The sequence below is a fragment of the Pseudopipra pipra genome, chromosome Z, assembly GCF_036250125.1.
Source record: "Pseudopipra pipra isolate bDixPip1 chromosome Z, bDixPip1.hap1, whole genome shotgun sequence".
Lineage (NCBI taxonomy): Eukaryota > Metazoa > Chordata > Aves > Passeriformes > Pipridae > Pseudopipra > Pseudopipra pipra.
In genome coordinates, this window is record NC_087581.1 from 45222180 (window position 1) to 45246858 (window position 24679).

The window sequence follows — 24679 nt, forward strand, 5'->3', positions numbered from 1 at the left end:
CAGTCATGACTTCCATTTGATGAAATCCAAAGGCTTTTTCTTCTGCAAAAACCCTGCCTTCAAGCAGACCTGTATGCATGTTTGATGACACAGTTTATTACTTTGGCTTTTGTTCATAACTATCTATAAACAGACACTAGTGACTTCTATAAAATGACTGCTCAAGAGCTAAAGGACGATGTCGTAAAGATCTGAATACAAGCAAACACCACCTTAGAGACAGCAATCATAAAAAGCAAGCACCACATGGAAACATCTGGAATTACTTGCAGCAATGGATCACAACTACTGGGAGGAAATCCAAATAACAACATAAAAAACATCAAGGAGAAATGGACTATGCATTTTAGAACTACCTTGCAGGTTTTGGTACAAAACCTGTATGAACACTATCTCAAATGTCACACTGCAAGCTACCCTAAGAAGGAAAATACAATCTCCCTGAAGTACTTCAGGCAGAATTAACACACCTAAGTACAAAATTAGTTACCTCTTTCAGCCAAAGGAGTACAATAACATGAACCACCTCTGATGTATCAGACCTTCGGTATTTTACTAGAGAACATGCAAACTGTAGTTTCACTCAACAGAAGTTATTCAAGCTAATGTAATTACCACAAAAATAAAATAAATCTTATCCTTCAGCATAACAGATTTGGCTTCCATCATTCCATCTGAAGCCGCTGCTTTTCTCTCACTATATGAATAACTACACTAGGACTTCTATTGCTTTTAAGTTCCCTTATTTACTCAAGGGCCTTGAAAAAGTCCCAGCCTTGGCTGATGAATAGAATTATTTATTGTGAAAACTATGTTGCATACAGAAGAAGTTGATGTATGTCTCCTAGTGCATGTGTGCCTATGAAGCACTCAGGCTCTACAGTCATTAGACTCACAGAATGGTGCTGACAGAGGCAGTGACAGTATCTCTCTGTGACAGCCTATGGAAAACATTGCTACAACACAGAAACTCTCTCCTCACTAACTCATTAAAAGTCACCTTGTCAAGCTTATTAAGAGGAACCTTTCATCCTTGACATGCCTAAATTTTAGCTCTGCAGCTACTGTAGTCTCAGTGAAAACTAAAATTATTGAAACTAACAAGTGCTTTCCAGGATAATAATAAAAGGTCTCTGGGTTTGCAATGGTATATATACCACTTCTCATAGTATATTCTCATTTCAAGTGTAATAATTTCCAAGAGTTGAGGCACCTCATCATGCCGGATGAGGTTCAGAGCAGAAGAGAAACCTATGAGCTTTCTTTGGGTTACGAGTGCTGGCTGCATGCTGGGGCCAGCACTGCTGTAGGAACACAGAAAGCTACCTGAAAAGGGGCAGAAAAAGCTTCTGCTTGGGCCCCTGATTCCTCAGTCATCCAGGGCTCCTGAACCCCTTGCTGAAGGGAAGACAGAGGGGAGACCAGCAATAAAGGCAAGCAGGATGCGAGGGGAAAAATCCAAGTGCTACGGAGTGGACCAAGAGATCTTCTAAATCATCCTTACTGCAGATTAAGCCAGTGATTTCTCCTACTCCTTGTTGCAGGTTGTTGTGTACTTTCACAACTTCAGAGATTGTACAGAGCAGTTATAAGTATCTGTATGAATAAATAACAAAATAAACAAATAAATAAAATAACCTGTATATTTTAATACCCAATCACAACTGAAATGAATACATTTTGCAAAAGGGATTAAAAATGTTCTCTGACAAGACTTTGAAAATTTGCTCATCTTTTCAAAAATGAACTAAAAACCAGAAAAAGTGGCAAGTGTGCATATGGGTGTTTGTGTGTGTGCATTCATTCTATATGTGCCTACATTTCTGTTCTGATGTTCTACTGTTTTCTAAAATTTCCTTCCCTAAGATATTTGAAATAATAAAATGAAACTGCCAGTAGAGATGTGCAGAAAGATACTTTCAATATAATACACTTTTGTTCGTAGAAATGAGCATGAAGACAGAGAAACTACTCGATCCTTATCAAATCAAGCTATTTGGAATAAACAAAGCCATGACATATCCCACATACATTCTTAAATTCAAGTCTGTAAAAAAAGACATTTTAGGGGAAAAAAACCCCAAACAAGCAAAGAATAAATTCTTGGGTGGCCCCATACATGCAACTTTGTATCTCTGAGGTATGAATGCAGTATGAATGGGCACATTGATGACAGCTTTAATTTTACTTGAGAAGGGAATTAGTGTGGTGGCAAATTAACAGGAAGAACTGTTCAGCTCTGTTCAGAGGCTCCAGGAGGGTGGTATCTCTTTCTTTGCTGAAGGGAGCTTCATGGCACTTCATGTGCATTTTGTCTTCCCTAAGAATATCACCAGCAGGTTTGCTGTGCATCTTCACTTGCACATCTAAATGCTGAGGGTGCTTGCCAGGGCCCCAAATAGCTTTCAGAATCATTATTTGGGCTTCCCAAACAACTCATGTGGTGCGTGGCAGAAACAAACATAATTTCCCTACAAGAAATCTGCTGTGTAGGAGGAAGGGAACAATGGAACCACTGCACAGGAAGAATCATCACCATATAAACACGCAGACGGTACAACAAAGTTCTTCCCTGAAGATGCGGTGAGCAAAGAATTTACTGTAGAGTAGCAGGCAGATGTGCAAAGTCTGTTTTCCAAGTACTCTGACTTCTACTTAAGCGTCTGTATTTAACAAGAACAACTGTGCCTACCCAAGCAATTATTTGAATGAAGACAGCTTTCAAGCTAACAATTCCTTTATCACTATCAGTCAGTAAAGTTATAAAAAAAAAAAACCAACAAAAAACGAACAGGTTGAAAACAGTTTTTGAAACAGTTTTGAAACTGAACTTTGGGAAATTTTAGGAAAGTTTGTTATGTGAAAGCATATTTTACATTATTTTTACTGTATACCAAGTTTTGCACATACTATTATGGTCAAAATTTCTTAAACACTAAGAAAAAAATTAAGTGTAACAGATCTGTAAAAGATTCCCTTTTGTCATGAAAAAAATATATATATCAGATTTCATGTTAAATGTACTTTAAGTAAAACAAATCAGCTTTGTTTCATAATGATTGTAAGTAATCTAACTTGAACAGCACTCTGTATGGAGATGAAAACCACTGACCTATCTACATCTTTTCAAACTTTAAAGTGAGAAAATAGCCATTCCAGTGGTAGATTCAGGTCCTACTTGAGTGGGTGGTATAAAATCAGTGAACAACCATCACATTATTCACCCCAATCCTGTCAGAGTTCAGTCCTATGAAATCCAGAGGCAAAAGTCTGCATGACCAACTAATAATCTTCATACCTCATGTTAGTCTGTCAAGGTACTTTAAACAGCTTCAGTAGAGAATCTGGCACATCAGAATTTTATGGAAGAAAGAAGAGTGCACTTAAAACATGTATTTTGCATTGGATTTTGAATTTAAATCATTGCCAGGATAGCATGCCACTATCTCAACATGGCAGAGCAAATTTTGATATGACTCCCAGTTCAAGGTAGAGCCCTCCATGAAATCAGACACTCCACAATAAACAAACAGTTTCTGAGCAACATAATACGCTCATTTCATTTTCCAGTCTCCTTTTCAAACTTTTGAGGTCAGTTCATTTTAGATGAATAACTGTTTTGGAGTCCATGAAAATGTTCATTTCTGAATGACTGAGAGATCAGATTAAAATGTATTACTTCCCAGCAGCAGAAAGCTCTAACACAAACCAAGGCTGTAAAAAAAGGCAAAATCAAGGATAACAGTCTTCTCTGCATTTTCTTTGAAAAACTTAAAAGTAAGGAAGAATATTCTCACAGAGGCTTTCCTCTTTACAGTGCTTACAGAACCAGTGTGGCAACTGGGAAAAAAAAGGAGGATTTTTATCCTGTGTCCTGTTATTAGAAGGGTGACCCCAAGAAGATGCACAAAAAGAGAGTTTAGCTGGAGAAATAGGAGAAATTGTCAAACGACCTGTACCTACTACTAGACATGTATTAGTGATAATGGACAGCAGCTGCTGGCAGAAGTTTGAGATGTGGTGCTTCAGGACATGGTTTGGTGGTGAATGTGGCAGGATTAGGTTTATGGTTGGAGTATGTGATCTTAAGGTTCTTTTCTACTCTAAATAACTTTATGATTCTATCCAGGTAAAACTTAAAATGCTCTATTTACCATCTCTGTTGGGCCTCAAGTACCATTATGACTGACAGCTTTCAGTGCTCTTTGGAGAGACTTTTTACATTAATTCAGAATGCAATGTTGTCCATCACTGATACAAAGCTGGGATAAACACTTCCAAAGAAAAGTAAGTCTTATATTAGGCTTCTAAGTACCTATCACTCATTTCATCTTCATCAGTGGTTTCTATTCATTTGACAGCAAAAGGAATCATAAAAGTCATTATGGATTAAAAACTTGCCAGTTGCATTCTCATCTATCCGTGGTGTGCCTGCCTGCTCCTGCATATGTATGCACACATGAATTAAGGAAGTTATGTGAATTACAGAGTGTTCACAACTTCAACTCTTATTGTTTCAGGGACAATGTTAAGCAGGCTTAGTTTCAGTTAACATTGTTACTTGTTTTACCTCCAAGCAGTTAAACAAAACAGAGGGTTTTTTCTACAACAAAGCGGATACTGTAATGTCAGGTCACAGTTGAAAGCTGAGACTATGGAAACTGACAGAAAGGACTCTTGTTTCAGGAGCTCTCTTTCAGATTACTGATTAGTAGATACTGAAAGACCTTTATATAGCTTTGTCAGGCTAAATGGCAGTAATTTAGGTATGAATTTCACTGTCCAAGAATGAGAATATTTTTTCCAGCCATTCAGCCACATGTACTTCTCTTACAAGCTGTACAAATAACTTGTTCCATAAATAATTTCCAGAAGAACTGAAAAACAGTAATTTGATGAAAGACTCATAATATTCATTCCTCATTTCTATATCAAAAACTATAACAGCAAATAAATTTTCTCAATCTGTCTATTAGGCAGGAACCCAACTTCTATCCCTCAACTTCCCAAAATGGTCGCTCCCTTGCACAGTTCATCAGAAAGACAAATGAACTGATTAGTCACTGTATGGGGATAAGATGTAGAGTAATTTCACAAAATTTTAGCTTATCTCTAGTCATGCACATTTCTCCTTTGCAGAAATTAAAGGAGCATGTGGACAGACATAAAACACATTAAAAATACCTGAAGACCTTCACCTTACCCAAACTGGGCTAAAGTACAGTAAAATGAGTGTAGGATGAAATCCTGCAATGAACAGCACCTTCTGCTTCTTCCCTCAGATCTACTATTAACAGGCATTTGCCTCAAAGTGTAGGAGAGTACCCTCTTACCTGTTTTTCATTGAATGAAAAAATTCTGTGCTGAAGGCAATCTCTTCAGCGTTCTGCAGCACAGAATGGCCAAAATACAGTGAACAGTGGCATGATTGTAAAATGTTAATTCTGTAAAGATTTTGTGTCTACTGAACAGCCTGTGATAAATCTGATTTTGAAAAAGTGAGGGTTTTCCAATGATAGAATCTTTCTTTACTCAGAAGACAAATGGGGAAAAGAAGCCTTCAAACCTCCCAAACAAAGAGAGAGAGAAGAGACAGAAGACATTACATGAAAAACAGATAAAGTGACCAATAGCACATTATGGGTGCTGGCTGAGACCAAGTTCAAGGATTAACTTGAACTCAAGAATGAAACAGCTCAAGTTAAGGCAGTAAGTAAGGCTCTTGTACACCACTTACTTATCCTTTTCAGACTAGAACAAAACAAATGTGACAAAAATTTTTTACAATGGTTATCAGAGAGAACTGGAAGACTATACTTTTGCTTTATATTGCTGAAGTAATTTAAAGCTCTGAGCGTATGACCTGTGGATATACGGACATATATAATATCCTGGGGAAGAATTAGTGTGGCCTCCGCAAAGGGAAGCCATGTCTCAAAACCTACAGAACTTCTCTGAAAGTTCTGGCAAGGATTTGAATAAAGTAAATTTGGTTGATCAGTCCACTTGGATTTCCAAAAGTTACTTGACAAGGTCCCTCAAATTAGTTTCTTGGGGAAGCCACAGTAGGCAGCAATTAATTAGTAGCTGGTTAAGAGGTACAAAACAAGGAAGGAATAAAAGTTTAGTTTTCACAGTGTAGAGAGGTCATCAGTAAGTCTAATGGTCCAGAGCTGGTGAGTTCCAATGAGTCAGCTGAGATAAGAAATGAGGTGACACTAGTTGGTTGGGATTTTTTATAATTAAAGTTCTTCATAATAGTAAGTTTCTGCCCAACTGTAAGAAGATTCTACTGAGATTCAGTGATGGGGTATTAAATGGCAGATAAAATCCCATATAAATAAATATAAAATTACTAATTCCTAACACAATCCTAATTTCATGTATTAAACAGACTAAATTGCCTATTATCACAAGCAAGGAAATCTTGAGATCTAGACAGAAGTTATACGAATCATCAAGTCTGTGACCAGTAAAAAAGAAAAAAAAAACAAAACCAAAAAGCAACTCAAACGTCAACAACTGTTAAGAAGTATTAAGCATTGTCCTACGTATAAATGCATTGTGTGAACATCTCCATCTAGTTTATCTCCATCTATTCAGAACTCTGTTGGACACTCTTCCAGGAAACCTTCTCTAACTGACCATGCTCAAGGAGGGAGGTTGGACTAGACGATCTTAAGAAGTCTCCGTCAACTGCATCCATTCTGTGATTCTGTGTTACATCTTGAGCCCTGCATGCAAATTCACTGTTCTGATATGAGGAACAGAGCTGAAGGTTCAGATTTAGCTTCAGATTTCTGAAGGCTGAGGGACTACTCTAGGCACATATCTAAGGATAGATATTTTTACACTCCTTTCTAGGTATGTGCTTCTTTCTACAGATGGAGACAGGACACTGGCCTTACACTAAAAAGACTCAAATAATTTAGGGTGGCCAGTTCATTTTAAACTGTACTGCAAACATATGTATGTATTAGTTTGTAGATTCTGAAATGGCTGAAAGTTCTGAAAACAGTGTTTCCAAACAAGATTATCTCCACAAGCAGAATGAAAAAGGTATCCATGCTGTAATTAGAGTTGACTCTCACTGAAAGGTGAATTTAAGATTCCTTTAAACACAATAACACACATATCCAGTGCATTAAACACAACAGCTGCACTTAGGTACATTTTCCACTAGCCAGGCATTAAGGATGTAGGAGAGCACACCAACCCCCAGAGAGAATTTGATTTCAATTTGAGATAAGAATGTGACTAGGAGAATTATGTTGATCCTTTGGTGATGTCAACAGATCAATATTGAACTCAATGCTACCAGTGAGAGGACACCAAAAATCAATGCAGTTATTCTAAAGATAACTGGGAAGAACTCTCCTACGTCGTCAAGGAGGCTCCTGGTAACATGGGCAACCATGTCGTGCAGAGTCTTACGTAAAATTATCACATACCAATTTTAGGCACATTTCTCATCTGTCTTGCTCATATTTAAAAGGCTGTTACAGAACTACAGATGGTTAGATACTTTCATCTAAATTACAACTTTTACTGTGATCATGGTCAAGGTACTTCTCCTTTGCATGCACGAAGAGTCTTTAAATTTAAGCGAATTATTCTAGCTCACAGGTGTGGATCTCTGTTGGGGAACTACCATAACCAACCTTTTCCCAGCACCATCTGCTGGGATTAAAGAAACCCAGTTCCTTCCTCTACAGTATATTATCAGATGAGTAAGTTTAAAAGGATTTTTCATAACACATATGAAGACAAGCCTTTTATGTTGCCATTGCAGTCATTTTTCACAGCTGCAGCTATTATACTGGATGAATGAAAAATGAGAACAAATCAAGTCCCATAACTCACAGACCCATGAAATTTTCAAGTGCCGTGTAAAAAAAAAAATTTTACTTTTCTTTTTTGTTTGACAGAATTACTGAAGCTGAATCCTTCTACATTCAGGAATCATTACATTTACACACACTTGATCCATATTACAAAAGTGGGAGAAGGAAGATACCTATCTGCATACTGAAACCTAATCCCTCGCTTCTACTGAAACGTCAAAATTTCTGTCAGCTTTCTGACTAGCACACCACCTATATTATTTGGCACTCATTGCGAGGATACAGTGTTAAATGACCAGTTTTGCAGCTTCTGAAATTGTACCCATTGAATACAGTGGAGATTATTTCTTCCTCTTTCCATAAAGGTGATTAAGAGTGCATTCCACAGAAAGCACTTGGAGCTCAGGGGAATGAAGGTGAGAATAGCCCCAGAGACCCTTCACTAAAGGAGCTAGGACTCATCAAAAGAATATAGAGGAAGAGATTCATCCTTGGTATAGGCAATAATGCAAGAATTCTGATTTTTTCAGTTTCAATTTGAGTGGGATAATGGGATAAAAGGGAACACTTTTATTAGCCGTTTGGTTTTAGAGATTTTTTTCTCCCTCTCAAGAAAATTCATCAAAAGCTTACCAGAAACACACTGCACACTACTTCAGCTTTTTTAGTTTTTTTCTGACATGAATGTTTGAGCAATACTCCTTTGGTTTGTTATGCATCTTACTTAATACTTTAATTATTGACTTTGGCATAAGCTTTGGAGTATGCTGATTCAGTTTGCTGATGATAAAGCTGTGGTGGCATTGGCAGTAGAGCAGAGAGCCATAATATCAGAAAGAAAAAGCCTGTACTTACTACCTGGGGAGCAGGAGCAAGAGAAAAGGGATAAAATTCAGCTGCATTAACTACACGGTCATGCATTACAGACAAATAACAAGAACTCTGCTATAAAACATCATCAATTGTAAACAGAAGGAAAATGGAAAACATACAGTTAGGGCAACAAACAACGAAACAGCCACAAACTACTAAGACAGCAGCTGTGAAAAAGGCAAATGTGATCATGGCCCATTCAATAATGTTTATTGTTCTTATTAGAAAAGTCTGAGAATTTTATACCTGGAGACAGTAGGCAAACACAATTTTTGCAATCTCCCTATGTTTCAGTAGGGAAATAAGTCATATGAAAGTTGCACCACTTTTAGTGCAACACGTCAAACACAGTCCAAGCAGGAACAAAAGACAGAAGGTGAAAACAGTTAAAAGAGGGATCTGACTCAAAACTCTCATAAGGCACCATGATACAAGAGATTAATGTACCTCATTCTTGCAATCTGGTTACTTTGAGTCCAGAATGCCTTTAATTAATACAAAATATAAAATGTGAAAGGGGTTGTAAATTTCATTTCAGAACTGTTGAAAAACTCCATGCTGTGAAATTGTCCCTTGTCCACATTGCGTCAGTACTTCAGTTATGCATTCTAACTCAAAACAAAGACAGATGACAAAATATTTATCATGGATGAAAATTGTGGAATTTCTCAAATCTGGCAACTAACTCAGATAAAAATATATAGATAAAACAAACTTTTAACAAGTATGACTCTAAAGAATTAAATATAGTCTTCTAATAGCCACATGTCATTTGGGCAACTAACACATTATTTTATTTCAACTGTGACTAGAGAAAAAAACAAAATAAAATGGTCTTACTAGGTATTCAATACAGTTAAGACATATGGTTCATAAGAAGCACCATGGCAAACTGTTTAAACAGGCTATCTGATACATATTTATTGCATGAACTCAGAAATAGCAAACATAACCAGTTCACAGAATAGGAACTGACAGGAAAAAGAAAGTAAGATTTGTAGGGCTATTTATGTAAAGAATAAATTTCAATAGTTCTAATTTAGACAGTCATTTCCAAGGGAAATACATCTAAAATGAATTTTCCATCACAAATGACATTTGTGAAGTCATGCAGGAAAACCATGTGAAGAGGTTAAAATATTTTGCTTTTGTTTTTTTTCTCCAATACATGAATTTGGCAAGACCAATAAAAATAGCCTAGTATAGATTACACCACCTGAAATCATTATGCAGTAACATGAGCTAATGTACTTTAGCTAGACAGGGTGAATATTCAAATGGTCAAATAGATACTGTTGTGCTGAGGAGAAGATGGTTTGGGGGGTTTTCTCATCTGAAATTAACGATCCTCTGAAAACAAAAGATTATTCTTTTTATGCTACTGCTAATTAAAATAAGGTGTGAACAACTTTTTATAGTAATGAATAAAACTGCCTTTTTCACTCAGTTTTATTCCTGCTTCACCTACTTTTGAATACCTATGTATGAATTATGCATAGCGATGGGATTTGAATTTAAACTCAAAACATAACTTATGTGAGTGTTTATTATGGAGGTCATAGAGAGATAGGTTTCACTTCTACAAGAGCAAAAAACTTGCTAGTGAATTTTATGGTCTCCTTCATTGCAGATTTTCCATTACACAGTGACCCCATCTGGAACTGATTACTGATCTTACTTAGCATTCACCAACTATTAATTTTAACTATTACCAGTTAATTGCTGCCCTATAAGTATTTTTGTTAAGACTAGAATTTGCCTTCCTCTTTCAACTCAACCTAATCCTCTGCCAGCCAATTAACAGACCAGTGAACAGTGTGCTCCACAAGTATTTGCAGCCTACCTTGAAAAAATTGCAAGGAATCCTAGGGTAAAAGAAGGAAGGGCGCAGGGGAGAATTAAAAAACCACCTTTATTATGTTTCTTCATCTGATCACGTGGAGTCTAAAGTCATTAAACAAAATCATTAGTCCCTTCCTAAAGGATCATCAGTAACTACACCTTGAAGTGTTGCTTCCCATTACAGAACCAGCTTTTCAGCCTTTCTCTTTTCAATTCTACTGATCTAGTCAGAGGAAAATCACAAGGGTTTGAAGAGAATGTAGAGACATGGATCACTCACTACACTTACAGCATAAGGCAGGGTGGGGGCATCCAATGAAGCAGTCAGGTAAAAACATTAATGTCCAGCTCTCTGAACTTAAATCATGATAATAATCACGTCAGAGTTCTCAGCCTCTTTTGTGTTCAGTTTTATCAAATCATTAATGCACAACAAGGGAAGCTGACAAACACATGTTCTCCATCACAAAAACAAACATCTGTAAAACCCTGTACACTAGATCAGAACTGTGGTCCACTAATCCAGAAAATTTGTCAATAGCCTAATAAAAATATATATAAAAAAAATCATTAGCCATTAATGGCAGATTATCTCAAGGCCTTATTAGCCTTGCCAAAACACCCATTTTCTCTGCAAAAGTATAAGATTTTATTTATATATATAAAATTTTTCCTGGTTCAAAGCATGTTCTTAAAATACTCTCATTGGTACACAACATTAGGTTGGTGTAGGATATCTAATAAATCAGAGAACTGCACACACTCTCTTGTATATAGAGAGAATCTGAAAGAGGTACATCCTCAAGTCTGAATAAAATTCAAACAACTGATCATTAAAGAACATCATAGCTAGAAGGTCTAATTATTGGCTAAAAGCTGCACAATTTATGATCAGCCTTCCACAGAATTGTAAAAAAAATCCAATCCTTTCAACAGTGTTAATTTTTTTTTCAGCTAAACACAAAATAAAATCACATACCACATTCTTTGGCACTGTCAGTGTGCCTCTGTTAATAAGAACTATTTAAAGAAAATCAATATGAGCATTATTTCGGAAATACTTCAAGATAATACCAGACTTCTTGTTCCAAGGATATTCATTAGCATCTCATACATTTTTTTATTTCCATTCATTCATGACTGCAAAGTTGTTGATTGAAAGTAATTAATTTAGATTAAATTGGAATTCCTGCATTTCATTTCTGAGTTACTCCCAAATTATTTATGTAAATTTGTTATCTACTGATGTCAACGTTTGAATTTTTTATTAAATGAGAAAATGTCAACGAGCAATTCTACTCATGGCAACTGATCTGATTGACTGACCCTTTCAGTCACAATACACTGCCTCAATACAAAGAGATAAAACCAAGAAATGTGTAGAACCTTTTTGTTTATGCAGTATTCAGTTCTGATAAAGTCTGTGGAGCAATCAAGGTCATCTTCATTAATAAAACCACACTCAAGTCAATATTTTAAGATGTAGCATCAGTATCCAAAGGCTGTGAACCTGGTAGACATGTATATGCTTTAAAGATCAAAACTGAAAATAAGTTAATATATTGATGTGTTCACAAACATCTGAATTGGGAAGAAAATATGATTATTTGCAAGAAGGAAAACTTATTGCAGGAGAAGGTGGGGAGGGGAACAAGTATGATGACATGACCCTATTTTAGGATAGTATCTATTCCCTAAATCCAAACAAGTGCTTTTTGTCTCACAGTGTCTGAGGACAGGCCAGAGGAGAGATGCATCACATATTTCTAGTGAGGAGGGTTTGGGTAAAAGGACTGCAGAGATGACATCAGTTCTGAGGTAAAATTGCAGTTCTGGCATCTTGTCTGTGGCATATGGATGCTCACAGTATGCATCAGAACACAGATTATACATTTGCTGAAGGGCATAAAATTTAATGTTTTGTTTCTAAGGCTGTGTGTTATTAATCTTGGACTTGCTTTTACCCCTTATACCCCCACAAAATGCCATGATAAATACATAGCAAACTGTCAAAGGGCAGTATGTTTTATAATTTTTTTTTTCCTCAGTGGGGTTCCCGTTTCCTTCTTTTCTTTTATAATTTATGAATCTTGAGCTCTAGCACAGATAATCACATAAATAACAGGAAATCAATTTCAGCATTATGTTGTTCTCACAATTACCTGTGTCAGAATTAGGACCCAGTTCCAACTATGAAATTTGGTGGTTCGCATCCAAGTAATTTCTTACCTCTTGTTCCCTGAAGATGAAGCTCAAAGAAACAAAAGCTTTAGTTGCTACAGATTGAATGGTCGCTTGCACGGTCATATATTCGCATGGTCTCCTAGCTTAGAATTACTTTACAAGGAGTGCAACAACACCTCATCAACCTATTCTCAGAGCAACAGATGCAAATATTGATGGTCTCCAATTGTCCGTGTCTTTTAACTGACAGTAACCTATGACAGCAATGACACCATTTTTCCATTCATTCTATAACCAAAAGAAACATTTGCAATGGCTTATATTCACCACTAATCCTCTTTCTGTTTTAGACATTATATAGTCTATGATATTGAGTATATACAATGTATATGTTGAACAAAAACCCCACACTTGAAAATGGTTTGCACAGCTCATTCTCAACGATCTTTCCGATTGCATCATCATAACAGATCTTAAGAAAGCAACAAGGAGGAAAAAAGTTCTCACAAGTTAGAGAGAAGTATAGTTTTTAAGATTTTTTTTTTAATGGCAGAGGTACAGAAATTATAAATATCAGAGAAGACATCAGATAAACCAAGAACAAAAAACAGCATCACCATCTCAAAATAAATGGAATCTGGTTATCCTTTCTCTCTTTTGTATTGTAAGAAGAACATTCCTTATGAAATTACTGACTGTTCAGATAATAAAGGTCTGCTCATTGTGAATAGAGGAGGCATGGTAAGAATGCCTGAATGAAGAAGTAAAGAGCAAATAAATATGCAAGTTTCTGTGTTTAAATTCTGCTTCATTGTGAAAGCACAAGGAAGTACATGTTCTTTCTTTTTATACAATCTTAACTCCTACTAATGGTTCATTCATATTGTACATATATAGGTGAAAATAATATTCAAACCTTTGCAGATTTTTTCCACACAACATGCAGTGTCAGAAGATTGCTTTCCAACAACTCAGCCAACCTTCTGGCTAGCAGAAGATCACAGAAGAATTGTTCAAGTTTACTGCAATAAAGCTGGCTCAATTGGTTGCACTATAAACAAAATTAGTATTGGGAATGACTATCTTTTTTTTTAATTTCCTGATTGAACTTTTCAGACAATATTCAGGAAGATAAAACTTCTTTGGTCTGAGTGACTGAAGAGGATAGTTATTCCTTCCTAACAAGTACTTGAATTTCCATACATGGGGCATATGCTACTGAAAACTGCTGAGTATTTTTTTCACTGACGACCATGCATAATTGGTGGTCTGTTTAAATGTGGCTATTTACTATCTGAGACAGCATTTAAACATCTGTTACTGGTAGAATTCTGCCTATGAAACTGTGTCCATCACAATCCCTTACACAATACTAACACACACTTGGACACACACCAAAAGACACAGCGGAATGAATGAACACATAATGCTTCTCATACCACAGGGCTTCAGTAAATTTATCTGCCCTCCACCCAGAATCATGTTGTTACACAATCATGCCTATGGAAATGCTTTCAACTGCACTTGAAAATACTTATTCAATTTTAGATGTACTTTCTGGACTTTGATGATCCTTGTGGGTCCCCTCCAACTCAAGATGTTATAAGATTCTCTCTGTAACACTCTAAAATAATGACTTTGTTACATCTAATCTCTTGTAGAATACTACAATGTTTTTCAAGTGTGGCAATTTTCTTATTAACACAAATTATACTATTTCTTCCCACTCCTAAAACCAATCTGTGTAAAAAACTTTTCAGCACTCCTAGGAGTAATTAATTCATTTTCTCCATTAGAAATACAAATTTTAAAATTAAAAAATATTATCAAAACCAATGGCATAAATACATATTGGCTGACAGATAAAAATAAAGAAATAAAGGAAAAAATACAGAAATAACCATTCTCTAATATAATTTTAATTACTAATAACTCTTTTTTAAGTATGAGAAACCTGTTAGGATTACAAAGGATGATCACCTATTCATTCCAGATATCCAAAACTGCTCCAGGACTCCTTTTATAGAAAAAAAGGTAATGGCTCACTTAATTGACATAACAATGCATTAAGTATACAAACTAGAAGGATTACACTGCCCACCCAGAGTACTGAATTTTGATTAATATGATAGATACTCCCTTTGGCTCCTGAGTTAATTAAAACTTCAGCAGATTGACATTGACCTCTGCATTATACTGATTGCACATCACAAGCATCCTATTAATCAACTTACGAAATAACTGGAGTTACATCTAAATACAGCAGCAATAGGACACATAATCAAGGCATGCACTAGCAAGTAATTCAGTGCAGTAAGAGCACAGCAGCATTACAGAGAGTGGCAGTATGCTGATATAAACACACAAAACTTCTGGGCGTTTTGTATCAGATGAGTACTGATCTGTTCTCGTAAACTGACAGTTCACAAAACGTTGCATTGGATCAAATGCTCCTGAACAGCATCTTCTGGTTCAGCTACATTCAGTCTGCTCTGTGTGATCCAAGAACAACCCCGATGCAACGCGAAGCACAGCAAGAGTGGATAATTGGGGCATTTGTCTCACAGACATCACTCCCAGTGCAAATTAAAACTTGTGCACCCAAAAACTGCCTCTTAAAAACAGGATTGGTGCAATACAAATAAAATCTCAGTGCTTCTGGAATTGGAAACATGCAAATACATGCCATTATCAGTAGTTTATTGAAGTTCATATCTAGAAGAAAAGTTTGTTTCAAACTATTTTTTATATAAAAAATTATTATTTAGATCATAGAATATCTTGAGTTGTAAGGGACCCAAAAGGATCATCGAGTCCAAGTCCCTCCTCCGTACAGGGATGTCTAACACTAAATCATATGAGTAAGTACAGATGCTCCTTGAACTCTGACAGGCTTGGTGCTGTGGGGAGCCTGTTCAAGTGACTGACCACCCTCTCAGTGGAGAACCTTTTCCTAATGTCCAGCCTGAACTTCCCCTGACATAGCTTCATTCCCTTTCCTCATGTCCTGTCACTGGTCACCAGAGAGATGAGATAAGCACCTCTCCAGACACTACCCCCATTGAAGAAGCTGTAGACAGTGATGGGGTCACCCTCAGCCTTCTCTTCTCCAAGGTAAAGTAACCCAATGACCTTGTAAGTCTTGCCCTTGAGATATTTCACCATCTTGGTCTCCCTTCTCAGGACACACTCCCACTGTTTCATGTTATACTTGTATTGAGACACACAAAGCTGCACACAGTACATGAGGTAGGGCCACACTGTTATTATTGATTGTACTAAAAAACAAGCGATTCGTGTATTTATTATAGAGGTAGCAGGGCAGTTTACTTCACAGAAACAATATTAATTGTATCTGAAAGAAAGCACTACAACAGTGTTGGCTTCTCTGACATGACTGTCCACAAGAATTGTAATCCAATCACTTTGTCCACAGCTTACCTAATCAACAAACCCATTTTCCGTCATGATGGAGAAAATGCCTCAGTTACAGTATTAACAGGAATCAAATATAAGCCATTGCACATTTTATCATCTGTTTTCTGAGACATAGTGAAGCAGGTGTTGAGTTTGCAGTTCGATGCAAAACTGGCTGCAGCAGAACAATGGTTTTGCCACAAATCCCAACTGTAAAACTTAAAACTTAAAACTTATTTACCAAAAAGAATAGAATGTCAGCTGTGCCATCAAATACTCAAAAAAAGCCTTCCACTTTTCTATCTAATAAGCATGCACAGAGAGATAATGTTTAGACAAGTAACTTAGTGCTTAAGACAGGCATTTGGACAACAGAGTCAATAAAAATCTCCCATGGCAAGGTTCAGAAAATCTAATAGTCCATTTCCTCTCCATGATTAGAGACCCTCATTTGAAATGGTATGTCTACTCTCAAATGGTTTTTAATTACAGAATGGTAGAGTAAATTTTATTTTCTTGATTTTTTCAACACAGTTTTTTAATTCTAAGTCAATCAGTTGTTGAAATGAACCAGAAAAAAACTGAAAAAACCTGCTCCCTGTACTGAGCAAAGAACTTTAATTGTCAAAACCTGGCCTATTCAATGCAAGTTCTCATCTGGTACCTAGGTGAGGAATTTCATCCAGAACACTGGGTTAAGAAGCTATAGAGCTTCCACAGAAAGTATTGACTGCCTGATACTGATTCTCATTTATGACTCTCGATAGATCAACATGCATTTTGATAGGGACTGACTTCCCCCCTTCTTTGAGGAGTGCCTTGGTTAACAAAAATCTGACATCCTCTTTCTGGACAATTTAACATTGAATTGTCTTTTCCACAACAGCACTGCTTCAGTAAAAGGAGCAAAGCACAGGTTCACCATAGAAGAGTCTGCAGTCAAATGCTTAGGACATTTTTCAAGGGAAAAGATGAGGTGGACAGAATCCCTTCCAGATGAAAAGGAAGTGAAAATCTTCAACTAGGCTATGCCAGCTGGTGCCATGCATGAAGGTCACCATTCTTCCCATCCATCTGACACCTTTACCAGCACCAAAAGGCCCTCTCTATCTCCTACTTTCCTACCTCAAAGCAAAGTCCAACGTACCCACCACAACATTCCCAAATAAGGCCTCAGACATACCTCTCCAACAACCTTCCCTATGGGCAGGAACTGCCTGAACGAAAATGCTTGCTGCTTGCCTGAAGGTGTGAAGGTAGCAAGCAAGTTGCCGTTCCTGGCAGAATGTCACTTGGAGGACAGGCAAATCCATATAGGCAGTTTCTGCTCAAAGATAATTCTCATCCTGATCCAGCTAAGCACCAGCGCCATGTACTGTCAGTTGCATGCTTGCATCACTTTGGAAAGTCCAGTGCAAAAAGTCACAACCAAGTAAGCACCAGTGCAATTGAAGGCAGGACAGACCTGCTTTAAATGCACCCCAAAGCAATATGAGCAAGTGATTTTCAAAATAAACATGGCAAACAGTCTATAAAACAAATGACTCTTGAGATGAACAGAAAAAGAAACCTTTATTTTTTTAAATGAAGGAATGGAGGGGAAAAGAGTTGGCATGCTTTCAAAGCAAAAACTGTTTGAACTTCAAAGCATCAAGTGCAAATCCAACCCATTTCTATAATGCTTTTATCAGCTTAACAACCAAGTTTTAGCTTTGCTAGTTTAAATCAGCTAACAAAGAATTAGCTGATTTCATCTACTACTGCCATTACAAAAGTAGATGCCAGGATGACAGCTCTGATAAACAGGATTGGCAGAGTAAGACGTCACTCTGCACACTGAAATCTTGAGTTCAAGCCACACATTGAATTGAAACTCTCTCTATGCTAAAAACTCAAGGACATAAACCACCTATGATACAGCTCACACTGTCAGTTCAAGGTTAAGTTGCTAAGTACTGAGCACCTTTCAGGTCTTCAACAAGGATCACACAGCTGAAACACTGCCCATGCAGGAAAAGGTAATCTTGGAAGATTTACCATTCTTACAAGAAAAAAAGTGCCTGCGATTTCCCTGTTAGGTTTTTGTTTCAGTTTCTTTTTAATTGTAATTAGTTTAACCTTTAATATTTAAAGGAAGCCCTAAGGATTTGATTGGAAATACTTTCATTTGCCTTTGGCCATGTACCAGATTCTGCAATACTCAAATACTTATGTAGTTCGTTAGGCAAAGAGGGTGCATGCTAAGTAAAATTCCACACCTAAAATCCCAACAAGGAGAAATTCCTTTTTTTTTTTTTTTTGCCATATTGCTGAGTATCAAAAAGATCAAAACTGAACTTCCTCTTCACTCAAATACTGTATTTAGACTGATTCTGAATTCAGAAACTCCGAACAAGAAGATACATCATGGTAACACAAGACTAGCAAAAGGGTTTAGTTTTTAAAGAAAATACAAGTTTAGAATACAAAATTTTCAGAATTATTTTCCAAAGAAGCATGGAAAATAAACTTTTAGATGAAATACACACAGAACAAAATTCCAAACTCTACAATAGACCAATGTTGCAACCTGTTGAACAAAGACTTTTTGTAAAACAAAACACAAAATTTCAACTTTACAGCATTTTGAACTCCAGTTATACACAAAAACCGTTGTAAGAAATCGACTAAAATGAAGATGAACTAGCCAGGCATTAGTAGAACCTAAAAACAGAATAAAAGAATGAGAATAAAAGCTTTTCTAGCCCAGAGTACTGTCTCTAATGGTGGCCAAACACAGATACCTCAAGAAGAACATAGAAATAGCGCAAACCCCTGTCATCACTGTCAAAGAATACCCTCATAACACTCAACAGCTTACAGTTCAGTAGTATCTTCACGTTAGATCAATCTTAGTGGATTTCCTGCATGTAAACTTGCCTAGTTGCCCATTAAGTCCACATAAACTTTTAGCATCCATAATGTCCAGTGGCTAGGACTTCCACCCCTTAGCGACACACTGTGCTGACATAGCCTTACCTCCTGTCACTCATTTTTGACTTGATAATCCATTTTTTATCAGACACCCCACAGAACTTGCATTAAAAAAATAAAACAAGTGATCAAGCTCTTTTAACAAGGTGTTCCATCCATGCCACACATCTCCAGATATGTCTATCTTAACCTCACAATACGATTTACTAGTGAGAGAAAACAATGAAATGGTTTCTTCTCCACAACCTCTTTTTTTATCTAAACTGAATTTTATCCACCATTTAAATGCCCTAACAGTCCAATAAGGTCTTTCTGCAATTCTTGGTAGGCAATGCTGTCTTTTAAACCCTTGATAATTTGCAAAGACTGGCAAATATCACTGTTCAACCCCTTCATTTATGGAGTATATTGAGCAGCACAGACACCTGAACTGATTCCTGTGAAATTCCACTGCTTAAAGACAACTGTTTACTCCTACGCAAGCTTTCAGGCATTTATTATTTTTCCTAGCAGGATCTTCCACCTCTCCTTCCACTACTCCTTAGTTGGTCATGCAAGCACGAATTACTGTATACTATGGTTTAGGGATCTGCCAGGTACACTTTGCACAAAGGGCACTCCTTCCAAAGGGGAATTCCCATGCTTGGCCACAGGTGTCCAAATGCAGGTCTTTGGAGTGAGACAAAAGACATCTTTCAATCCTGTATTTGTTAAAGATATTGTAGGACAATGTTTCCTGCTGGTTGTTTTAGTATATTATTTTTATTTACTGCATCTAAAGGGACCACATACCCATAATTTCAGCCTCACTTGATATACTTTCACCACCACTAGCCTAAGCAAGGAATATTTTTTTGTGTATACAATCGAAATTATCTCCAAAACTAGAAGGTTAGAGACAGGGTTACCAAGAGAAAACAATACACTTTTATATTACACTTAGGAACCAAGAGGGATTGTGGAGTCTCCCTTATAGATTTGCCAAGGTACACCTGCCAGAGGGGGTCTGAGATAATCATTAGCACTCTGGATGCTGGCTCTGAAAAGATCTCAAAGCCAGCCTTGGGACCTAAGGACTGAGAGCTCACTGCCAAACTTGTTAGAGCAATCTTCCCTCAGATCATATACTCCTCCAAGTTCTTCTCTCTCCCTTCCCTACCTCTTAATCTTTGATTAAGGTGGTGGTTATCTCCTGTATTCTCTCTGCTTTTGTTCTAAATCTTATTTCCTAGTTCTATCCAGCAGCAGTGTAGATCTAGTGGCTCACATCCCTACACCAGTTGGGTGTGGTTATCTTCTACATACAAGCCTTTTGTTAAGTGTTTCAGCATCTGTCTTACCTTGCAAAGTAGAAAAATCCACTGCACCTCAGCCTTACTGTAATACTTTTATAAGCATTCATTCTTCCTTCCTCAGACTGAAGAGTTCACATTTTAAAACCCCTTCCTAAGCTACACAATAAACCCAGGATGTATCACCAATACAGATTACTCTTAGGCAAAGCCCACCGTCACTATCACATATAGTGAGAGAATTCTAGACAGACTGCACAGAACAGTACCAAACCAGGTGACACAGTGGTATCAACTGCTGTAAGTCAGCAGCATACTTTTTTTCCTTGTATTTCTTTTTTTTTTTTTTTTGGATCAATTCTGGACACAAAAATGAGTGCTGGCTTTAGATTTCCTGTTTTACATTTTAATGCTTCTGCATAGGTGTACAGTGAAGTCAAGTATAAATGTGGTAAGCATACATAAAACTATACCTATTTAAATGGGAATAGTAGCAACAGTATGAAAAAAAAGTAGCAGCAGGTGCTTAAGACCTGGCCAGTAAGCCAAGAATGATACTACATTGTACTTCTACCACCTTTCCTGCCCCTATTAGATGCAGTACAGCAAGCACAGGTATGCTTTGTAGGAATAACTTTTATTGCATGCCTTTCTGAAAAAATATTATACCAAGGCAACCATGTTATTATCTGCAAGTTTCCCACAGTAATTCAGGATCTTAATATTGAATTGGCAAAATTAACAATCAGCAAAATTAACAATTGCTATTTGCTACCTACTGACCTGGAGATTTAGGTCAAGTACTATGAACCCTTAAAAAATAGCTGTAATTTTCACTTTTCCAACATTATTTTCTATCCACAAATTCAACATGAACCAACAACACATTTAGAGGGCAAAAATTGCACACTAACTACAGCATTTTACACCAGACTTCGGTTTTTAAAAAAAATATGAAAATCTGGGACCTTTAAGTTGCTGGGCAGGACCATCACCAGGGCAGTAGTGTAAAATTAATGAATGAAGATGTACCAGCTCATTCACCTGCACTGTGCTCCAAAGCTAGGGCTCTGCTGGCAGAGGCCTATCCAGGGACTCCTGTTTTGAGTGGGAGTTTTGTCAGCGCAGGGTCTACCAGTGCTGATAATGGCGATAGAACGACAGTAGGTTTGGGATTAAGGGATGCTGTGAATAAGGTGGCGTTTCGGTGCTCTCCAAGTGATGCCCACTCTCCATCCCACACTGTGCGGTGACTGGATGCTGCCAGCCCACACAGATACCCTGACTCAGGAAAAGCTCCCCACTCCGGTCAGCGTCCACCCAGACGGACCCATGCCTTGACCTATAAATCACTCCCTGCTTCAGGGAATTTGCACGGCTTGGCTCCCGGGAGTGGGAGGAGGGCTGCAGTTTTTCTTCGAAAGCCCACACGCCGCGAAATCCCGCTTGCTCCTGCGCTGAAGCTCACGCAAACCAAAGTTTTGCCGCTCTCGCCATAGCGACGGGGAGCGAGACCCACCCCCGTCATCCCCGCTCCCCCCGGCGACGCCTCACCGTCCCAGCTCGGACTCCAGCTCGAAATAGTGAGCCAGGGTGTCCTTGTTGGAGCCATCGATCCAGTAGTCGGGCGCGGCGGAGCCGGGGCGGCCGCCGGCCGAGGAGCCGGAGGACGAGGACGAGGAGGACGAGGAGGACGAGGATGAGGAGGGCATGGTGACTTTCAGCATGCCGGGACGCCTGACGGGGGCTGTCCCCTCCTCCGCACCGGCTGCGGAGCGCGGAGCGGTGAGCCAACGGCGACAACACCTCACCTCCCTCCCTCTTTCTCTCCTTCCTTACTTATTTCCTTCCTTCCCTCCCTCTCTCCCTCCCTCTCCCCTCCTCCTCTTCCCCCTCCCTGCGGTTCCCCAGCCCGGTGGGGCGGCGGGGCGGGACCAGGGCGGGACTGAGACCGCCCCGGGTGGGGGTCGCACCGCCCTCGGATCCTGCCCGTCCCCTCCGAGCCCCGGGCGATCCCTTCCCGCAGGGAGCGACCCCTGAGGCCCGCCAAAGACGGTGGGATTCTCGCGAGTTCCCGGCAGAGGCACCGGGAGTTCCCCGAGCCCCTGGAGCAGGAGGACCCGGCTCCGCGGAGGACAACTACACGGATGGAGAAACCGCATCCCGATCCGGAGGGGAGGGATGCTCAGCCCGCAGCGAGGCGGCCCGCCATGCCGCAACATTCCCGGCAGCTCTCTAACCGCCGGAGTTCAGGAATTCTCTCTCTCACCGTGAATTTGGGGAGGAGGGTGTTGGGGACAGAGAATGAACAAGACAAACCAACGATGGGAAAGAGGCTGACAAATGCTCGAACATGACTGCAAAAATAATAATAAAAAACCCAACACATAGCTTCCCTTCCCACCGGCGAACTAAAAGAAGCCGTAGAGAAATAAGATTGCTGTGCTACAATGCAGCTCTTAACAGGTATCTGTTAAGATGGCATGCATTCGGTTTGTACTAATGCATGCTGCACTGCTGAATGCAAAATCCTTCGCCAGAAGCGCCTATGGAAGGGCCGTTTCTGTTGGTGTAGTGGCGAAATAAAACAGCAGCAGCTGTGTGTGCCTCGCATGCATAGTGTGCCAGATCAATCCCACTCGCATCCTCTCCGTGCTGTTACACCCACTCATACTGCCATGCCAGCACAGGCAGGAGGAAAGATGGACCATGTGCAAGCCTGTGCAGCAGAAGGGATGGAAGTATTGTCCTTAATTTTCAAACACAATCCACTATCCTGTTTTTAAACATGGTGTTTCTTGCTCAAATAAAGCACAGAATCCTGTTTAGTGTTTGTGCTAATTCAGGTGTACTAATGTTTTCCAAGATGTTTTGTTTCCCTCCATAAACAAGTACATCTCTTACTGTTTCTTAACTTCTTTACTGTAGCCAGATGGACCAATTAATCTTATTTCTGAACTTCTTAACTTCTCAAAGACCCTGAAAAAGAAATGCTTCTCTCTGCTTAATCAGATGATAGAAGAAGTATCTGCTAAACTGGTCTTTGTTAATGGTAGGAAAGGATAAAAGAGGTACATGAGATAGATAAAAGACAGATGAAGCCCTTTCCTTTGAAGTTTACTTATTGCCATTATAAAATTAAAATGTATATCCCCATCATGATTTGAGATTTTATCATTTTCAAATTCATATTTGAAAGGCAGGAAAGAGTAACCCAAAGTCCTAATTTGCAAACGAAGTTCCATCCAATCCAGTTTGACAGAAATTCCAAACTTCTTTTGGGATGAACTTTGTGCCCAGAGCACCTACGGTTACAGGGCTGAGATCAGAACCAGAGCAGCATCTCCTGGGAGATGGATGAAGAAAATCACACACACAGACAATGGCAAATCAGCACACTTAGAAGACCACATGATATTTTTGTTTAGTCAAATACCTAACATATTCTGTAACCCAAATGGCATGTATATTTCTCTTGTGGTAATGTTTTGTAAAAATTATGTTAGTAAGATTATGTTTAACCAGGTACATGCATTCAGATTTGCATCTCAGATGATCTATGTATGGTTACCATGAACCTTTAGGTACTCCTTGCTAAAAGACATAGCACCAAGGGATTTTTTTTTTTTAACTGGACTACCTATGTGAAAGGCATTTCACTTTCCTTAAAACTCTGACTCAAAGTAAGATGCATTGCACAATCTTACCAACCTAGTACTTGAAAACTGACTGGACCTTATTCTTCAGAAGACCCACTTTCTTCAAAAATTAAAGTAACAATATCCAAATACGTCCATATGGAATTAAAGAAAATCTTCAGGCTGAACAATTCATCTAACAAGCATAGAAATAAATGCCTCTCAGTCTCCAGGAAACTAAAGGCAGTATTTCAAATCCATGGTGGTCCACTCAGATCTATGTGAAGATTTACATCATCATTATTGGACATGAAACTAAAACACTAATAAAACTAGTTTATGTTTTTGTGGCACACTATGTATGAAATTTTATTATGGAGCTACAAATATCATAATTTTCCTGCCAAAAAACCCAGATTAAAACCTCAAAAAAAAAAAAAAATGGAAGGTCAAGGAGGAAGCAGTTTATATGAACAAAACATACATGCAAGAGATGTCCAGCCTCCTGCCTCTCTTCTGTCACCCAAAATTTTAAAGCTCAAAGCAGGAATTTAATCTGGTGTCTTAGTGGAGATGTGGGATCAGTAATCTTTCTGCCCTGCTATTTTCTGCAGTC

General features: G+C 38.4%; 1 protein-coding gene and 1 long non-coding RNA gene across 5 annotated transcripts in view; one reads left to right on the forward strand and one right to left on the reverse strand.

Moving 5' to 3' along the window:
* Positions 1–22152, reverse strand: part of CAMK4 (calcium/calmodulin dependent protein kinase IV) — a 154153-nt gene extending 132001 nt beyond the window's left edge. For 2 of the 3 annotated variants that reach the window (XM_064641472.1, XM_064641471.1), the window contains exons 1-2: positions 21980–22152; positions 21470–21565 (exon numbers count right to left, since the gene is read on the reverse strand). In XM_064641472.1, coding sequence (XP_064497542.1) covers positions 21470–21565; positions 21980–22152 — 269 coding nt within the window. The remainder of the gene's footprint in view (positions 1–21469; positions 21566–21979) is intronic. The other variant, XM_064641470.1, reaches the window with a different exon arrangement.
* LOC135406906 (uncharacterized) lies at positions 22120–24416 on the forward strand. Of its 2 annotated transcripts, none has more exons than XR_010426569.1 (2): positions 22120–22210; positions 22452–24416. It is a non-coding gene; the product is annotated as an uncharacterized LOC135406906 (long non-coding RNA). The 2 variants fall into 2 exon arrangements; XR_010426568.1 differs by having other exon boundaries at positions 22128–22210; positions 22337–24416.
* Positions 24417–24679: the final 263 nt, after the last annotated feature.